This window comes from Bombus flavifrons, chromosome 9, assembly GCF_040668555.2.
Source record: "Bombus flavifrons isolate JBK064 chromosome 9, iyBomFlav1_principal, whole genome shotgun sequence".
Taxonomy (NCBI): Eukaryota; Metazoa; Arthropoda; class Insecta; order Hymenoptera; family Apidae; genus Bombus; species Bombus flavifrons.
This window is the reverse complement of record NC_138450.1, coordinates 12047214-12061458: the sequence shown is the minus strand read 5'-3', so window position 1 is coordinate 12061458 and position 14245 is coordinate 12047214. Positions and strand designations below refer to the sequence as shown.

At 32.9% G+C, this 14245-nt stretch overlaps 2 protein-coding genes across 3 annotated transcripts; one reads left to right on the top strand and one right to left on the bottom strand.

Annotated features, from left to right (window-relative positions):
• The first annotated feature begins 2453 nt into the window (after nucleotides 1–2453).
• LOC138183104 (serine/threonine-protein kinase ICK) lies at nucleotides 2454–7448 on the top strand. 2 transcript variants are annotated; one of them, XM_069119666.1, is made up of 9 exons: nucleotides 2454–2837; nucleotides 3279–3400; nucleotides 3473–3685; nucleotides 4097–4444; nucleotides 4801–4965; nucleotides 5572–5697; nucleotides 5812–6081; nucleotides 6469–6680; nucleotides 6809–7448. In XM_069119666.1, exons 1-9 carry the CDS (start codon nucleotides 2676–2678, stop codon nucleotides 6919–6921), a joined length of 1731 nt encoding a protein of 576 aa, XP_068975767.1. In that variant the 5' UTR covers nucleotides 2454–2675; the 3' UTR covers nucleotides 6922–7448. The 2 variants fall into 2 exon arrangements, with proteins under 2 accessions (XP_068975767.1, XP_068975766.1); XM_069119665.1 differs by having other exon boundaries at nucleotides 5809–6081.
• On the bottom strand, nucleotides 7402–13652 carry Ent3 (equilibrative nucleoside transporter 3). The gene is made up of 10 exons (XM_069119664.1): nucleotides 13238–13652; nucleotides 12298–12452; nucleotides 12067–12195; nucleotides 11920–11994; nucleotides 11611–11834; nucleotides 11434–11545; nucleotides 11190–11357; nucleotides 10915–11102; nucleotides 10571–10811; nucleotides 7402–10491 (listed from the first exon to the last, which is right to left on the bottom strand). Exons 1-10 carry the CDS (start codon nucleotides 13405–13407, stop codon nucleotides 10106–10108), a joined length of 1848 nt encoding a protein of 615 aa, XP_068975765.1. The 5' UTR covers nucleotides 13408–13652; the 3' UTR covers nucleotides 7402–10105.
• Between the last annotated feature and the right edge of the window lie 593 nt (nucleotides 13653–14245).

Below are 14245 nucleotides of genomic sequence, written 5' to 3'. Positions count from 1 at the left end.
ATTGTCCACATGCGAACGTAAGGAAAATGCTAATCTTGATGTTGACCTGCGTTGTTCTCATCGAACAAAATCATTCTAAAACGTAATTGGGTTACCGTACCTTTTTTGGTCGAAACTACTTACATATAATCTTAATTTTTGCAAGATACAATCTTTTTATTTTGCAAAAATTTTAAATCCGAAATCTTTCAATTTCCGAGGTTTCAAAGTTTTAAAATTCTCTAGTTGCCGATGGACTGCGGATTTATATAAATTGATATTTTTATGAATATAACTAAATGGATAAAACACGGTCAAAAATTTTTTCTATCGCATTAAATATTACTACAGATAATACTGTACCTGGAATATTAATTTTTACGCGTGCCTGTGCCTTCAAATTTTCCATAAATACGTAAAGACACAATCCGAAGTCCAGTTATAAAACAGCAGTGATTGTTAGCGATTAACGATTTATATCATGCATTTAAAATTATCTATAATTTTTTTATCTTATTATTTTTTATTCGAATTGACGGTAGTTCTCCTTTACGTCAATTTTACATGTGTTAACAAATGGACAAAAAATGTCACCAAATTATTTATTCATGTACTTAATTACACATTTATCCATATAAACGACGTATAAAGTACACGTGTCTTTAGCAAGATATGCTCATATATCTAAGAAGTAACAAGTGTCAATATTTCAAACTAAATGAAATTCAGTTAACAATTCAGTGCGATGGTACATACCGGTACCGGCATACCATTTCATATTTTACGAACTGTATATCAGCATTTTCTCGATAGCATTTCCGTTAGCAGTGAAACTTTAACTCCAACAATTTCCAACAAGTGGTATAAGCTAGTTGAAGTGTGTACAGGCTTTTCTTCAATCAATTGCACGATTTTTCTCTAGTAAAGATTTTTCATGATCGTTCATTGTTGTTATTGTTATCTTTGATATCAAACAAATCGCCCCGATCATCACTGTGATATCGATGAATATCAATCAAAACATAATAAACTTTTAGCAATTTTAACTATTATCTGATGAGCGATGTTATAAATAGACCTTATCAGATACAATAATTTTATTTCCCCAGGGAAAAGATAAAAGAAAGAGGGAGATAATATTTAATCCGATAAAATTCTCCTTTTTTCCTTTTCTCTATCACAGATGCTACGATTATAAAAGGTAGACAAAGAAATATTGATGAACACATAGATAACTAATATGTTAATTTATATAACGTATAGATAACTAACAGAAAAATTAAGCCCAGTGTCTACGAGTAATCTGTTAGACACGACCAATGTGATCTACGTCGATGTTCAATTAACGAAGCGTACAGTAAGATACATTTTGTTTTGTCATTATTTTAAAATATCCAGCGACGAGGAAGACGCTTCTTTTCTATATCGATACATTCGTTTATAGCTGCAATGATTACTGTCCTGCAATGTCCAGTCGTCATGACGAAAACGCGTAGCGACGAAAACTTCTGTTGATTGTTTTTTCGTGAACAGGTGCACATTGCTTCGCAATGATCGCTGCATGCAAACGTACTTGCCATTATCGCCATCAACGAATCTAATACGCATCTATGAAACGTCGCTACGTAGATAGCCTTGGTAGGGTCTTAATCTTCCTATTTCGGGTCATGTAATATGAAAAAGTCTTATTTCGAATTAGCGATGAATTAGTAATAATTCACTGACGATACGAAATCTGAGAGAAAGATAAGATAAATAAACTAATAATTTGATTAATCTAAGCAAATACTTATCTATTATTTAAAAATATTTCTACAAGAAAAATGTGTGTTTCCGTTTGCTGAAAGAAACAGTAAAAGAACGCTTTGATTCTTTCTCACGTTGCATAAGAGCCAGATGAACGCAACTACATATTAACATCAAAACGTCGCTTTGTAAATGAAGATTGCGAAATGTCATAACAAATTCATAACAAATGAATATCCATTTTGTATAATTATATTACTTATCGAACGTTCTAATGGGCACTTTAATAACGACATTAACTAACAATTCATGTAAATTTAAGTAGCTTTAGATAACTATTATAATGATTTAACGTACGTCATCTACTACGTACTATGCAAAAAGAATAATGATTATTACTCGACTATTGAGTTATTATTACATTACATTATCATAATCTTTACGAGCTATCATTAGTGAAAATCACGTTATTACTATTATGATTGGGAATTTACCAAAATACATCTTTTCATTTTGGAGATCAATAAAGTCAAATAAGTTTAATAATCATGATCGATATTTATTATCGTTATGATCATTATTAAGCGAAAAGTAAGAAGATGATAATGTTCGTAGATATTATAAATAAGGATAAGATGATGAAACAAAATTCGCATGTTATTTCACACGTGCTAATCATTAAGGATTAAATTATTATTAATCATTAATAATATTATTAGATACTAGTACTGCGAATATGGTTAGGAAAACAATCTGTCGAAATATTATTTCGATAGAAAATTCAATCAAAGAATTTAATTTCTTTGAAACTAATCTTGAATCAATTTCTTCAAGGTCATGAAAAAAAGTGGCAATTTTTGTTTTAGAAATTGATATGATGAATACTTTGAGACGAACAATCAGTCCGCAAGCTGAAGAAATGTTGTAAACCTTCGACAATTCGAACATCGATGAAAATGAATCGATACATAACATTGAACCAATTAGGAGATGGAACATTCGGTTCCGTTGTTCTTGGGGAACGCATCGATACCGGGGAAAAGGTTGCCATAAAAAGAATGAAGAGGAAATATTATTCGTGGGAAGAGGCGATGAATTTGCGCGAAGTTAAAGTAATACAAAAAAAAAAAAAATAATTTATTTTATAGATCCCAACAAGAGAATTCGTAATTTAATCTTATCGTTGGACTATGATTTTTGACGCATTATACACAAAATTTAAAATTCTAAAAGTGTATTGAGCAGAATATCGTATGTAGAAATTTGTAAGATATACAAAGTAGAGTATGCATTGTAATTTTCAGCTTGTCTTTTTTTTATTAATTGCCAAGTAAATGTATAAACTTGTATAAAAATTCATAGTCTAGATAATAACTCGTTCCTATAGATGTACGTGTTATTTTCCGAATTCTTAGATTCCATATATTCTTTGATTGTATCTAAAATTAATAACTATTTTATTCGCTGACGGAAATTAGTTATTAAAATAATTCCAGCGTTCAGAATGAAAAAGAAATTACTTAAATATTTGTTCCAATTTTTCTCGTTTGTAGTCCTTGAAAAAACTTAGTCACGCGAATGTAGTCAAATTAAAGGAAGTAATTCGTGAAAACGACGTGTTGTATTTCGTCTTCGAGTATATGAAGGAGAATCTTTACCAATTAATGAAGGACAGGTAACAAAATTTTATTAAATTATTTATCCAACTTTTAACGAATTGGACTTTCATAAATGTATTATGCAACAGGGACAAACTTTTCCCTGAGCCGGTAATCAAGAATATAGTGTATCAGGTGCTTCAAGGACTGGCGTTCATGCATAAACATGGCTTTTTCCACCGCGACATGAAACCTGAAAATTTATTATGTATGGGACCAGAACTGGTGAAGATTGCTGATTTCGGCCTGGCCAGGGAAATACGTTCAAGGCCGCCTTACACGGATTACGTATCCACCAGATGGTAATATCTATTTACTCAAACATTCGTTTAATCGATAATTATTGTTAGTACGTTTAATTAACAATAATCGTACGAACAATTGACAAAATTATATTTCTCATCCATTGGACGACTTATTTAAAATGAATAAGAAAATTGTAAAGTGATTTTTAACGAATGATAAGGAATGACATAATAAAGAAATCTTTTTAATCTCCCTTTAATCTTTTGAGTCAAAGAAAGACAATATCTTATCTTTCAGTTGTATCCGTACTTAAAATTAATATTATATATTAATATTTATAATATTAATATTTATAAATATTTATAATATTAATATTTATAATAACGATAATAGAAACGAATATGAATTGAAATCCGTAAGAGAAATGAAGAATTTTCTTTTTAATTAATTTAAGGATTTCATTTCAGGTACAGAGCACCGGAAGTGCTGCTCCATTCCACGACTTACAACAGCCCGATCGACATTTGGGCGGTGGGTTGCATCATGGCCGAACTATACACGTTTCGGCCACTTTTCCCCGGGAAAAGCGAAATCGATGAAATCTTTAAAATATGTTCCGTCATTGGCACGCCGGAAAAGGATGATTGGCCAGACGGATATCAACTGGCTGCCGCTATGAATTTCAAGTTTCCAAACTTTTCTCGCACATCGTTAACCGTTTTAATACCAAATGCTAGCCAAGAAGCAGTAATACTTATGGAAGATATGTTACAGTGGAATCCTATTAAAAGGCCTACAGCACAGCAATCCCTAAGGTAAAACTTTTACAAGTTACCTAGAGAATATCTGTACATTCGATCCATCCTGTAATGGATCAGCTAAATGGAGCGGACAATTACAAAAATAATATTTCACCATTATTTGTTAGACTTTTATTTGTTGTACTTTTACTTTTACTTTTACTTCTACTTTTTAAAGGTTTATTAATAGCGTTTTATTACTTTGTTGTATTAGTTTGTTATATTTTGTTGTATTAGTGACAATTTTGTTTCAACAGACTTTTTCATACAACGATAGATTAGGCAGAAACTTATGTAATCTTATTTAGTTGATCCACCTTGTAGACTATAACAAGAAATAACTAATAATCATTGAAATAATGCTTTTATAGGTATCCCTATTTCCAAACGAACATCCCGCGTATAATTAATAGTACAAAAATCGGTGTCACATCTCAACGAGATCTCGTTTTGAACAAAGTGAATCTTCCACCTCCTGTTCCTAAACCGTACAATTACGCCCAGCAAGAAGTACTCAGGACTTCGATGGAATCCAGGTGAATTGAATCGATATTTATATCTTTATACCTTAGCATACGAAGGTAGAGTTACACAAGGATCTCGATACTTTTTGATCGAATTTGTCTTGAATTGATGAAATGTCAAAAACACATTGCCAGCGATTTTCCAATATGTTTTTCTATATCAAAATTTAATTTCGACAAGTAAAAACAAAAAGAGAAGAAAACAAGTTTTTAAATTCGATTTTCTGGAAAACGAAGCATCCGATGCAATTTTGCTATTCTCGATTTCCGTTTTATCTTGAGGCATAGAATCTTCCTCTTAACTCATTTTATGTATTTGTTTCTTTCAATAAATGAAGTGATGAGCATAAAGTGCGTCATAGTTGTCGTAAGTTGTGAAACTTACGATTCCTGATAGTATTCTTATGAACTTATGAATCACTATGAGAAAATCGTTATGATACGAAATAATTAACATAATGTTGAGAAAACCTCCATCAAGGACTCGGTTTTGATAAAGAATATCGATAGTTCTAACTTCATATGTTAAGAGCTAAGAAATCGACTGACGATCGAACGACGATCGGAATCGATCGACGGATCGTTAAAAATATCAAACGAGCTTGCACTTAATTACAGAGCACAAGAGAAAATGATGCAGCAGCAGCAACAGCAAACGATACTACCTTTGTTGAACCATAATAGTTACATGCGCGAAAGCAATCCCCAAAAATTGGACGAGGACGAGTTTGCCGAGCTCTTGGGGTGCGTTGCTCGAATTTGCTAAATCGAAAAGCTGCGTATTAAGTAGGAATCCTCCCTGCGTACCGCAATATAACTCTATATAAAATCTAATCCTTGAATTGTCCACGTCAGTAGCAAGATCATTCCCGAGAACGTGAACGCAAAGCTAGTCCCAGAACGACTATACAAAGAGAACCGTGCCAATTGGAATGCCAATTATTTGCCAGAGAACACGCAGCAGAGCAACGGAAACTGGGTGCTGCCAGCTTGGAACGAGCCATCGACCATCAATTGGAATCAGTTGCAGCCATCAAACGTGAAGAATGGTCGAAAAGCATCAGGGAAGCAACATTACATCGCTGTGGCTCGATACGTCGCTGGTCCAAGTGCGAGTTTAGCGTCCAGGTATCGAATGTTTCGAGATCTACTAAAGCAAATCCTGATCCCTTGCTTGCTGACAATACTGGGATGTACGTTGCTGTATTGTATGATCTGGGAAAACGAGCTTCGCAAATGTTTCACGTGTCTGGACACGATAGGATATTTCTTTTGAGATTATTTCTTTTATTTACTCGTAATTAGATGCTGTTTAATGGACATGACTGATTTTCGAGAATCCTTTTCTCAGACTGGATTTTTTTTTTATACTTTGTACACTATCCGCCTTCCATTGTAAATCAAAAGATGTTCAATAAATTAAATCGATGAATTCCTGAGATTCAAGTCTTTAATCGATTTATTTTAACCGAGGTTTCATTTAATGGTTTCTCGTTTTCTTTTTTATTTTTGAAGAAACGGTGACTCCGACCCGAACAGGCCTAGATTAATACGGAACCTGGTTGGTCAACCGATGGAAAAGTACGAAGAATTCACCGATTCCTTCTGGGTACCTAAGAACTCTGTCGAGAATCAGACGAGACAATATTACATTCCACGAAATCGATACCTCACCGATCAAACTTTAAGGTTGCCTTATCCCAGCGTTTATGGTACACAGAATATCAGTAAGTATTCTTAACCTTGTCCATTTTTTAAGACAAATATTTCTTCTACATTTGGTCAGATACTTTCAACGTTGATCATTGAATCTCGGTTATTAATGTATTACTATTAACAATTATGGGTTCAATAGAAAATACAAACAAAGGAACACATCAACCAATCGCATACGGAACTGTACTGAACACAAAAGGCAGCGGAAGTCTTCATGGTCGAACAGACTGGGCTGCTAAGTATCTCAAATGACTGTTTGAAAACTATGCGTACATTTAACTTAGCGTATTCAATTTATTTAACTGTGATAGAATGGCGTTTACCATTTCATTCCACTGTAAAGGAAACATAAAGGTTTGACGGTCTTTAAGAGCATAATCACTTTGCTGATTAATTATTTTTTAAGCCGCTTTAGTGATTATACTCTTAAACCGACTTGGTTAATATCTAATGAACCGGCCTTAGCTTATTGTAATAGGTAGGGAAAATCTGAAAAAAAAAGATTTGTGTCACTTAAATTTGTTAACAAATATTATTGCGAATTATTACCGATTAAGTGACAGTATTTTGATAATACGTATAGCATTCAGTACATTAATTTGTCCCCTTCTTTTTTTAGTAAAGGAAAGAAAAAAAACGAGATCAATTAATTGATGTAAAGGAAACTAATATAGGAGACAGTATCGATTAATGATAGTGATCAAGAGTGTAATGTTTGATTCGTAAAGAGTATTATACTTGGATAAGATATATTAAAGAATATAATATATATATACATATTTATTATTTGTACATGTTATTAATTACGATGTGGAGTAACTTCTGATACGTAGAAGACTAATGTAAAAATTGATCACATCTGCCCTTCTTTGTATACGTACTCTTTTAACGAGTATATATATATTAAAGGCTGTACAGAATATTACTCCATGTCGTATCTGACATACGGATAGTTACATTTTAATGAAAAATATGATTATCAAATAAAAGGACTCTCCGTATTCTCTACACACAATCGTTTAAGAAGCATTCTTATACTGTACACTCATAATCATACCTCATCACTCATTTCATAATTCTATTACGATTTTTTTTAGTAATCCTCGTATAAATTCCCCTAATTACGTCCGACCTTTGGAGTATCTTTCTCCCACGTGCATTTTTTTTTCATTTCATTTCTTTTCTCTGACATAGGTTTTAGCAGATATATCATGGAACTTATATTGCAAGTTTACGATACTAATGAAAGGGCAATAAAAAATATACCGTAGTCGCTTAACGAACCACTAAAATATCTTTTCTCGCCTACGATGCGATTGTAAAACTGGAATTCATCTCATAAAAAAATATCTCAGAAAGGAACGTGCCGTGTTTTCGTTTTTTCCCTGTACTGAAGATCCCCCAACACTTTTCTCAAATTTTCCTATTTGATAAATTTTCAAAACCCCACTCCATATCTCGATATGTTGAGAGTAAAGATATACACATGACATGTATGTAACGACTTGTCGGTTTTCCGCGAATCTTAACAATCTTACTCCACACTGAGTCTGAAAAAGGTGTCGACGTTTTGTGCATCCGGATTGCGATCGGATAAAACAAACCATCGTACAAGAGAAATTGTGATAGAATCGATGATACGAATCGAAGATTGATATGATTAATTTGCATTACCTCGAATTTGCATGTGTATGGGTATGTATAGACAATTCTTACGTGTGCATGTTTTACGTGTAATCCCGAGTTCATGTGTGTGTTGTGTGTTGTGTGTTTGTGTATATGTGTATGTATGCTTCATCTCTAAACGATTTCTAGATATATCTTGAATATATGAAATACAACTGTAAGCTGTTTGGATGGGTGGTACATTTGGTGAATATTACGCATATACATTTATCTATTAAGATGTAATCTTTTATACTTTGAAGTGTAATCCATCGTTGGAACGTTCGTAAAAATGCTTCCGAGCTTTAAATTGTCGGTTAAGTCCATTTAATTCACGAGCTTGGATGAGCTTCATTATGTGATTTAATATAAAACAAACGTTAAGAAAGAAATAGTGAAAAGAATTCTGGTAAAGAATCTACCCTTCCTTCTCTTTTTTAATTATACGTTTAACTTCTATATGACAACGCGTGAAAATATGATCTTTTGCAGAGTGTACCTATCCAGTGTGTAAAGTTTCATTCAGTGGCTACAAAGATTGAGAATATTTGATTATAAACCTTTCCAGGCAACAATATGGATATGTTTCTGGGCGTATTAACTTAGGTAAAAAACTACGCGCTCGAAAAAAACACATACTTTTCTTCTTTTCTTCTTTCTTCATCGTTTTCTTCGTTTCATACGGAAGTATGTTGTAAGTATATATATCTTACATTTATAATTATTAACTATTCACGCAGACATATAACAATCTCTTACAGAATATACTTGCACGATAACTAGATCGTGTAAATTTGCTACGTCTCAACCATTGATCTAACAAGTGCAGTGCTCAGAACTACCAGGAAGGACTTTGAATATCGTTTGGATATAATTTTCCTCTTTTTCGTGTCGTTCCGGACAGTTCCAGGATTAACATAAAGTTAACAAGTTTTAAATTAGAAAACAACTCATCGAAGGATATGATTTAATCCTTAAATGATACGAAGTCAAATACTATTTTCAGTAGCAGATTCTTCTTTTTCATCTAGACAGAAACTTTAAGAGAAATATTATTTTCTTAATTCTTAAAATTGCCTAAATAAATAAAGGAACACTATGAGTTAACGCATTAGGATTGTCTCTGTCGAGTTACGATTATTCGTCATCATATTATTTAAGGATTAAAAAGATCTTTTGCTCTCCTTCTCACGTGCAACAAATTTTACAGCTATATATTTGAATCTTTTTTTTGCGTTTAACAATAAAATTTAATAAGTAGACGGCTATAAAATTAGCCACAATTATATAAAAGACACAATAATATCATCGAAGAAGACTTTTAAAGCTTTTTTCTGGCTTAATTATTCTACAGGAGTTAAAAAGAAGTATTTATTCGACGTAATGTGAATACAACATTACTCCGTGTTTGTTTTATTGACTCCTGATCACTCTTTTTGTTAAAAATATCTTTTACTCGTTAATAAATTCCGGTAAAAACTCGAGTAAATAATTACTGCAATATTTACGAAATCATAAGGATCGAGAATTCGAATTTTTGTGTGTGTGTTCAATCTGGCGATTTTAACTATCGTTCTGTGGAATCAAAATCTCTTTAACCTTTTACAAATTTATTGGTATCATTTTGTACGGAAAATACTGCGATAATTTAAACGAATAAATAATTATGATCTACAAATCAATAAATAAGATTCTACATCATAATAAATTATTTGAATAAAATTATTTAGATAAAGCACCAGATTCAACACAGCACACAAACGTGCGTATCCTAGTGTTGTAAAATTGCATTATTAACTGAAGCGGTAACGTTAACAAACATCTTCGGGGATATAGTCGTGGATGTTTCCATCACACCAGTAGTTAATGTACTAACGGTAGTATTATTAGACATCAAAGTGGATGTTAAAACAGTTGACAAGACAGTTACAGTAGTTTTTACCTTTGGTGTAACATTTTCTAACGTGGGTAATGCGGAAGACATAATAGTTGTTAAAATGCTTGGTGTTGTATTATTAAGTGGCATTACTGATGGATTTAATGCATTAAAGCATACATCTTTCGACTGGACTGGTAGCTCGAAACGAGTATCCAGTATGTATGCGAATAACGAGCCTACTGTCAAACCTGTAGTATATGACAAAGTCATAATATTCCCTAAAAAGATACAGTAACGTTATAAGAAATGAGTCATCATCGTAAATGAAAATTTAAATATACATATAGTATATAATACCTGCTAATTCACGATGTCCCTCCGGTACTTTGGTAGGTGCCTGCATCATTGGTACCGATCCAACGATACCATTTGTCACGCCAAGCAAGCAAGAAAGTAGCAATGGATATCCCTCTCCAGAAAATATTGGAGTACTTCTAGGTAATGCACAAAGTAGAAATAAAGGAATCAATATAACTCGAACACTCGCAAATGATAGTAACTGGGTACGTTTCCAATCATAAGGAATCAAAGCAAGTATCTGAAATATTAAATAACAAGATATCCATATGCGCGCAACTGTTAAATTTTAGGTGAATGTATATTCAGCGAATATATATTCGAGACATTAAAATTCTTTATACCTTGCCCAATACATCAGAAGCATTAAACGCTGTCATCAAAATTACCGGCATCCATGATCCAAGCTCACAAGAAATAATTTCTGACATAATCCCAGGGTACAAACAAAGTGTTACAAAGTATGCTAGACCAATACTAGCCATATATGGGCATATTATCTTTGCTACTTCAAGTCTTGCAAGAAAACCCTCTTAAAAAATATCATATATGTTAGTTTTTCGTGAAGAAAAATTAATTTTATGGTATAATAAAAATTTAGAATTAAAGAATATGGTACTTTTGATTTCAGACCACGGTTTACTAGTTTGAGTTCCATACGTTCCTCTCATAACAACTACATCTTCAACTTTGTATGTAGGACCAGCGCTACCAGGAGGATTTCCTGATGGCGCGCCAGGTTCATATACTGGGTTACTGAATGAGAATGGTGAATACTGATTTGTTCCTAAAAATAAAAACTATTGATTTATTACCACAAATAAATGTTATTTGACGCACTAGAAATAAATTGTAATTTTTACCATTTAGCTCGGTGTTTCCACTTGCAGATTCATTTCCTAAAGGACTAGTCTGAATCTTTAGAACCCCATACTGACCTTTCGAAGGGTCCCCGACCTGATCCAATGGATCCATCTATTCACAAAAAACATTTAATATTATTTAATTAAAATTGTTGGTTAATAATAATTGATATGTACCAAACCAACATCTTCCGTCGGTTCTAATGTAATTCGATTTCTTTCTTGACATAATGTTATATAAAACTGCACGAAATCAGTCTTGCGAACTTTTTGGTTTAGTAAGAAGCACATTAGAATCGTGCTATTCGATAAAACGAAAAACATGGATGTGTTGCTACGTTCATCGTCAAGCAAAGACTTTGTTAATATTCGATTGATTGATACCCAAAGGCCAGCAATGCCTATAAGAAAATACATGTTTTTTTTTAAATATTTCGTCAATTCGATACTTTAAATAAAACAATTATTTGAGTGTTTATTTCTCACTTTCTCCAATCATCACTGCCTGCGTGTATCGACTGGGAAGCATGGAAGTGTATCCGTAAAAGCTCGATTGTTGAACTAATTAAAAAATAGCAATTTTAATATAAAATGTGAATTTTCATGGGATTCATGACACAAAGCATTCTTTACCGGTACAGCCCAGCGATACTATTGCAACGACGACTAAATTAATCGTGTAAGAAGTAGCCGCGTTAAAAGGCTCCCACCAGATCTCGGAAATCACAACAAAATTTAAGGTGACGAAGGCTACCAGATATCCTACAATTCATATTAGTGTATTAAATAATAACATATTTTTATACAAAATGTTTTTTTCATGTTCTTAATACAAAAATTTTTACACTGGCTGTTAATTCTTACCAAATGTTATCCGTGTGTTTAGGGACAATGTTTCGATCAAAATATTATTTGCAAAAACCGCGAAAAAGGCCATGATAATGTAGACAACTGACATATCGAATATTACAGTAGTTCCGGGATACCTCGCTTGAAAAAAGTCCACCGCTATGATGAAACTGTAAGAAACAGAAACATCGACGTTACGTTCCATGAATAATAAACTCATCTAATTAATATTTTTTATTAGGAATATCTTTTACTAACAATCTACTATTAAGTATAGCCATGCAATATTCTCATATGACCATCCCTGAGATCATTGATCGATTTTCAACAAGCATTTACAATCTAGAATCACTATTAAAAGTACAGTGGATCCTTATGCAATATTCCGCGTTATACGAATCGTTCTTTGATATCAGCTATACCAGTTCGAGGATAAGAGATAAATTTTTACATTCTTTATAACCATTAGCTTCCCTATATATAAATACGGTGGCTACAAAAAGTATTTGCATAACATTGTATTTATCATAGCATTTATAAATAAATTAAACAGATCCAAATACATTACATTTCGTATCATTTAGTAGCATGTTTACATGATTACACAAATTTGATGCTATGGAAATGAAGTACATAAAATCTGTTAAAGAAAAATTCTTCATTGCAAAAAAAGAAGGTTCAAATATTTTTTCTAGCCGCTATATACAGCTTATCGCGCTTTACGAGTATTGTCACGATCTTCTCATCGCGTTATACGAATCAGCGTTATGCAAGGGTCCACTGTATATCAAAACATAAGGTATACATGGTTTTTGGTGTTCGACATAAGCATGCACAAGCGTATACCGCAAGTTCGATTTTACTTTCAAGAAAAGAGCGTAAATTAAAGATACAGAGGTCTTTGACACTCGATTGCCGACACACGAAGGAATATAGTGTCTGATTGCGGCGTGACCTGTTGTACGGCAAGAGGAATCCTATGCCGCCAAGTATAAGGGCGAAGTAGATGAAGTTGCATTTGTCAACAGGCGGTGACAGATGAGTGAATCCATTGGAAAATTTGAATTCGTTCATGCCTCTTGCCTTCCCTAATTGCACGTAGCCCCGGCTCAAATTTTCATCCATGTCTGCCGTGATCGACGCGTATTAAGAATGAGAAAAACAGTAATCAATTAACCGTTGAACTGTTTTATGATTTCATTGTTTTCGGAAGAATTTCAACTGGGCGGCTTTTACTAAAAAAGAACCGTCTGATTCCACTACACCATGCACTTCTTGCCAATCGGTTAATTGCACCTGATCACTGCCTTATTTATTTCTTTACGCGTAGTACAGACGTGATTGTCTTCGTGCACTGGCGCATGCTTTGAAAATTTGCGGCATTGATTTCTGCGTGCGCACTTGCGTCTCTAACCCCCGTGTTACCGCGAATTTTGAATATAGGAATTTAAACTTTTTTCATTTCAACACTTTGGGTTCTCATATAAATCTTTGGAGAATTTCCAGCTATCGACCTTGTAAATTCTCATATAAAATAATTATTTGGTATTAAGCATTTAGTTCCACGAATGCTTTTGAGTCTGAGTAGATATGCTACAAAATATCGATTTAAATAAGGCAAGAATCGTTTCAGAACACAAGTATCGAGAGATATGATTCCCCTTATTTTTCATATTAGTTTCTAGAGTAAACATAAATTGTAAATGAAGTATATCTTCAAGACATATATACGAAAATGTATACGCGTTTCAATTCTGCTTTAGCGCTAAGGTATTGCATCAGTTTGTTATAATCATATTTTAGTATAGGTTTGCATATATATACGTAATACTTTATGCATGTTTAAATTTTTATCAGTTAGTAAAGTATTTTGAACAATATCATCAAAAATATTTTAATTGAGAAAGATGGTTACGCATTTATGTGAAATACAAGTTCACCATATGCGTATTGTGCGCATATA

Excerpts from the sequence above, each read along its gene's own strand:
- LOC138183104 (XM_069119665.1), top strand. The coding sequence starts at position 2,676 with ATGAAAATGAATCGATACATAACATTGAACCAATTAGGAGATGGAACA. Across the intron at positions 4,445-4,800 it reads ACAGCACAGCAATCCCTAAG|GTATCCCTATTTCCAAACGA; the intron begins GTAAAACTTTTA and ends ATGCTTTTATAG. Across the intron at positions 5,698-5,808 it reads GAGTTTGCCGAGCTCTTGGG|TAGCAAGATCATTCCCGAGA; the intron begins GTGCGTTGCTCG and ends TGTCCACGTCAG.
- Ent3 (XM_069119664.1), bottom strand. The coding sequence starts at position 13,407 with ATGGATGAAAATTTGAGCCGGGGCTACGTGCAATTAGGGAAGGCAAGA. Across the intron at positions 12,453-13,237 it reads TTCCTCTTGCCGTACAACAG|TTTCATCATAGCGGTGGACT; the intron begins GTCACGCCGCAA and ends TGTTTCTTACAG. Across the intron at positions 11,995-12,066 it reads AGTATCGCTGGGCTGTACCG|TTCAACAATCGAGCTTTTAC; the intron begins GTAAAGAATGCT and ends TTTTTTAATTAG.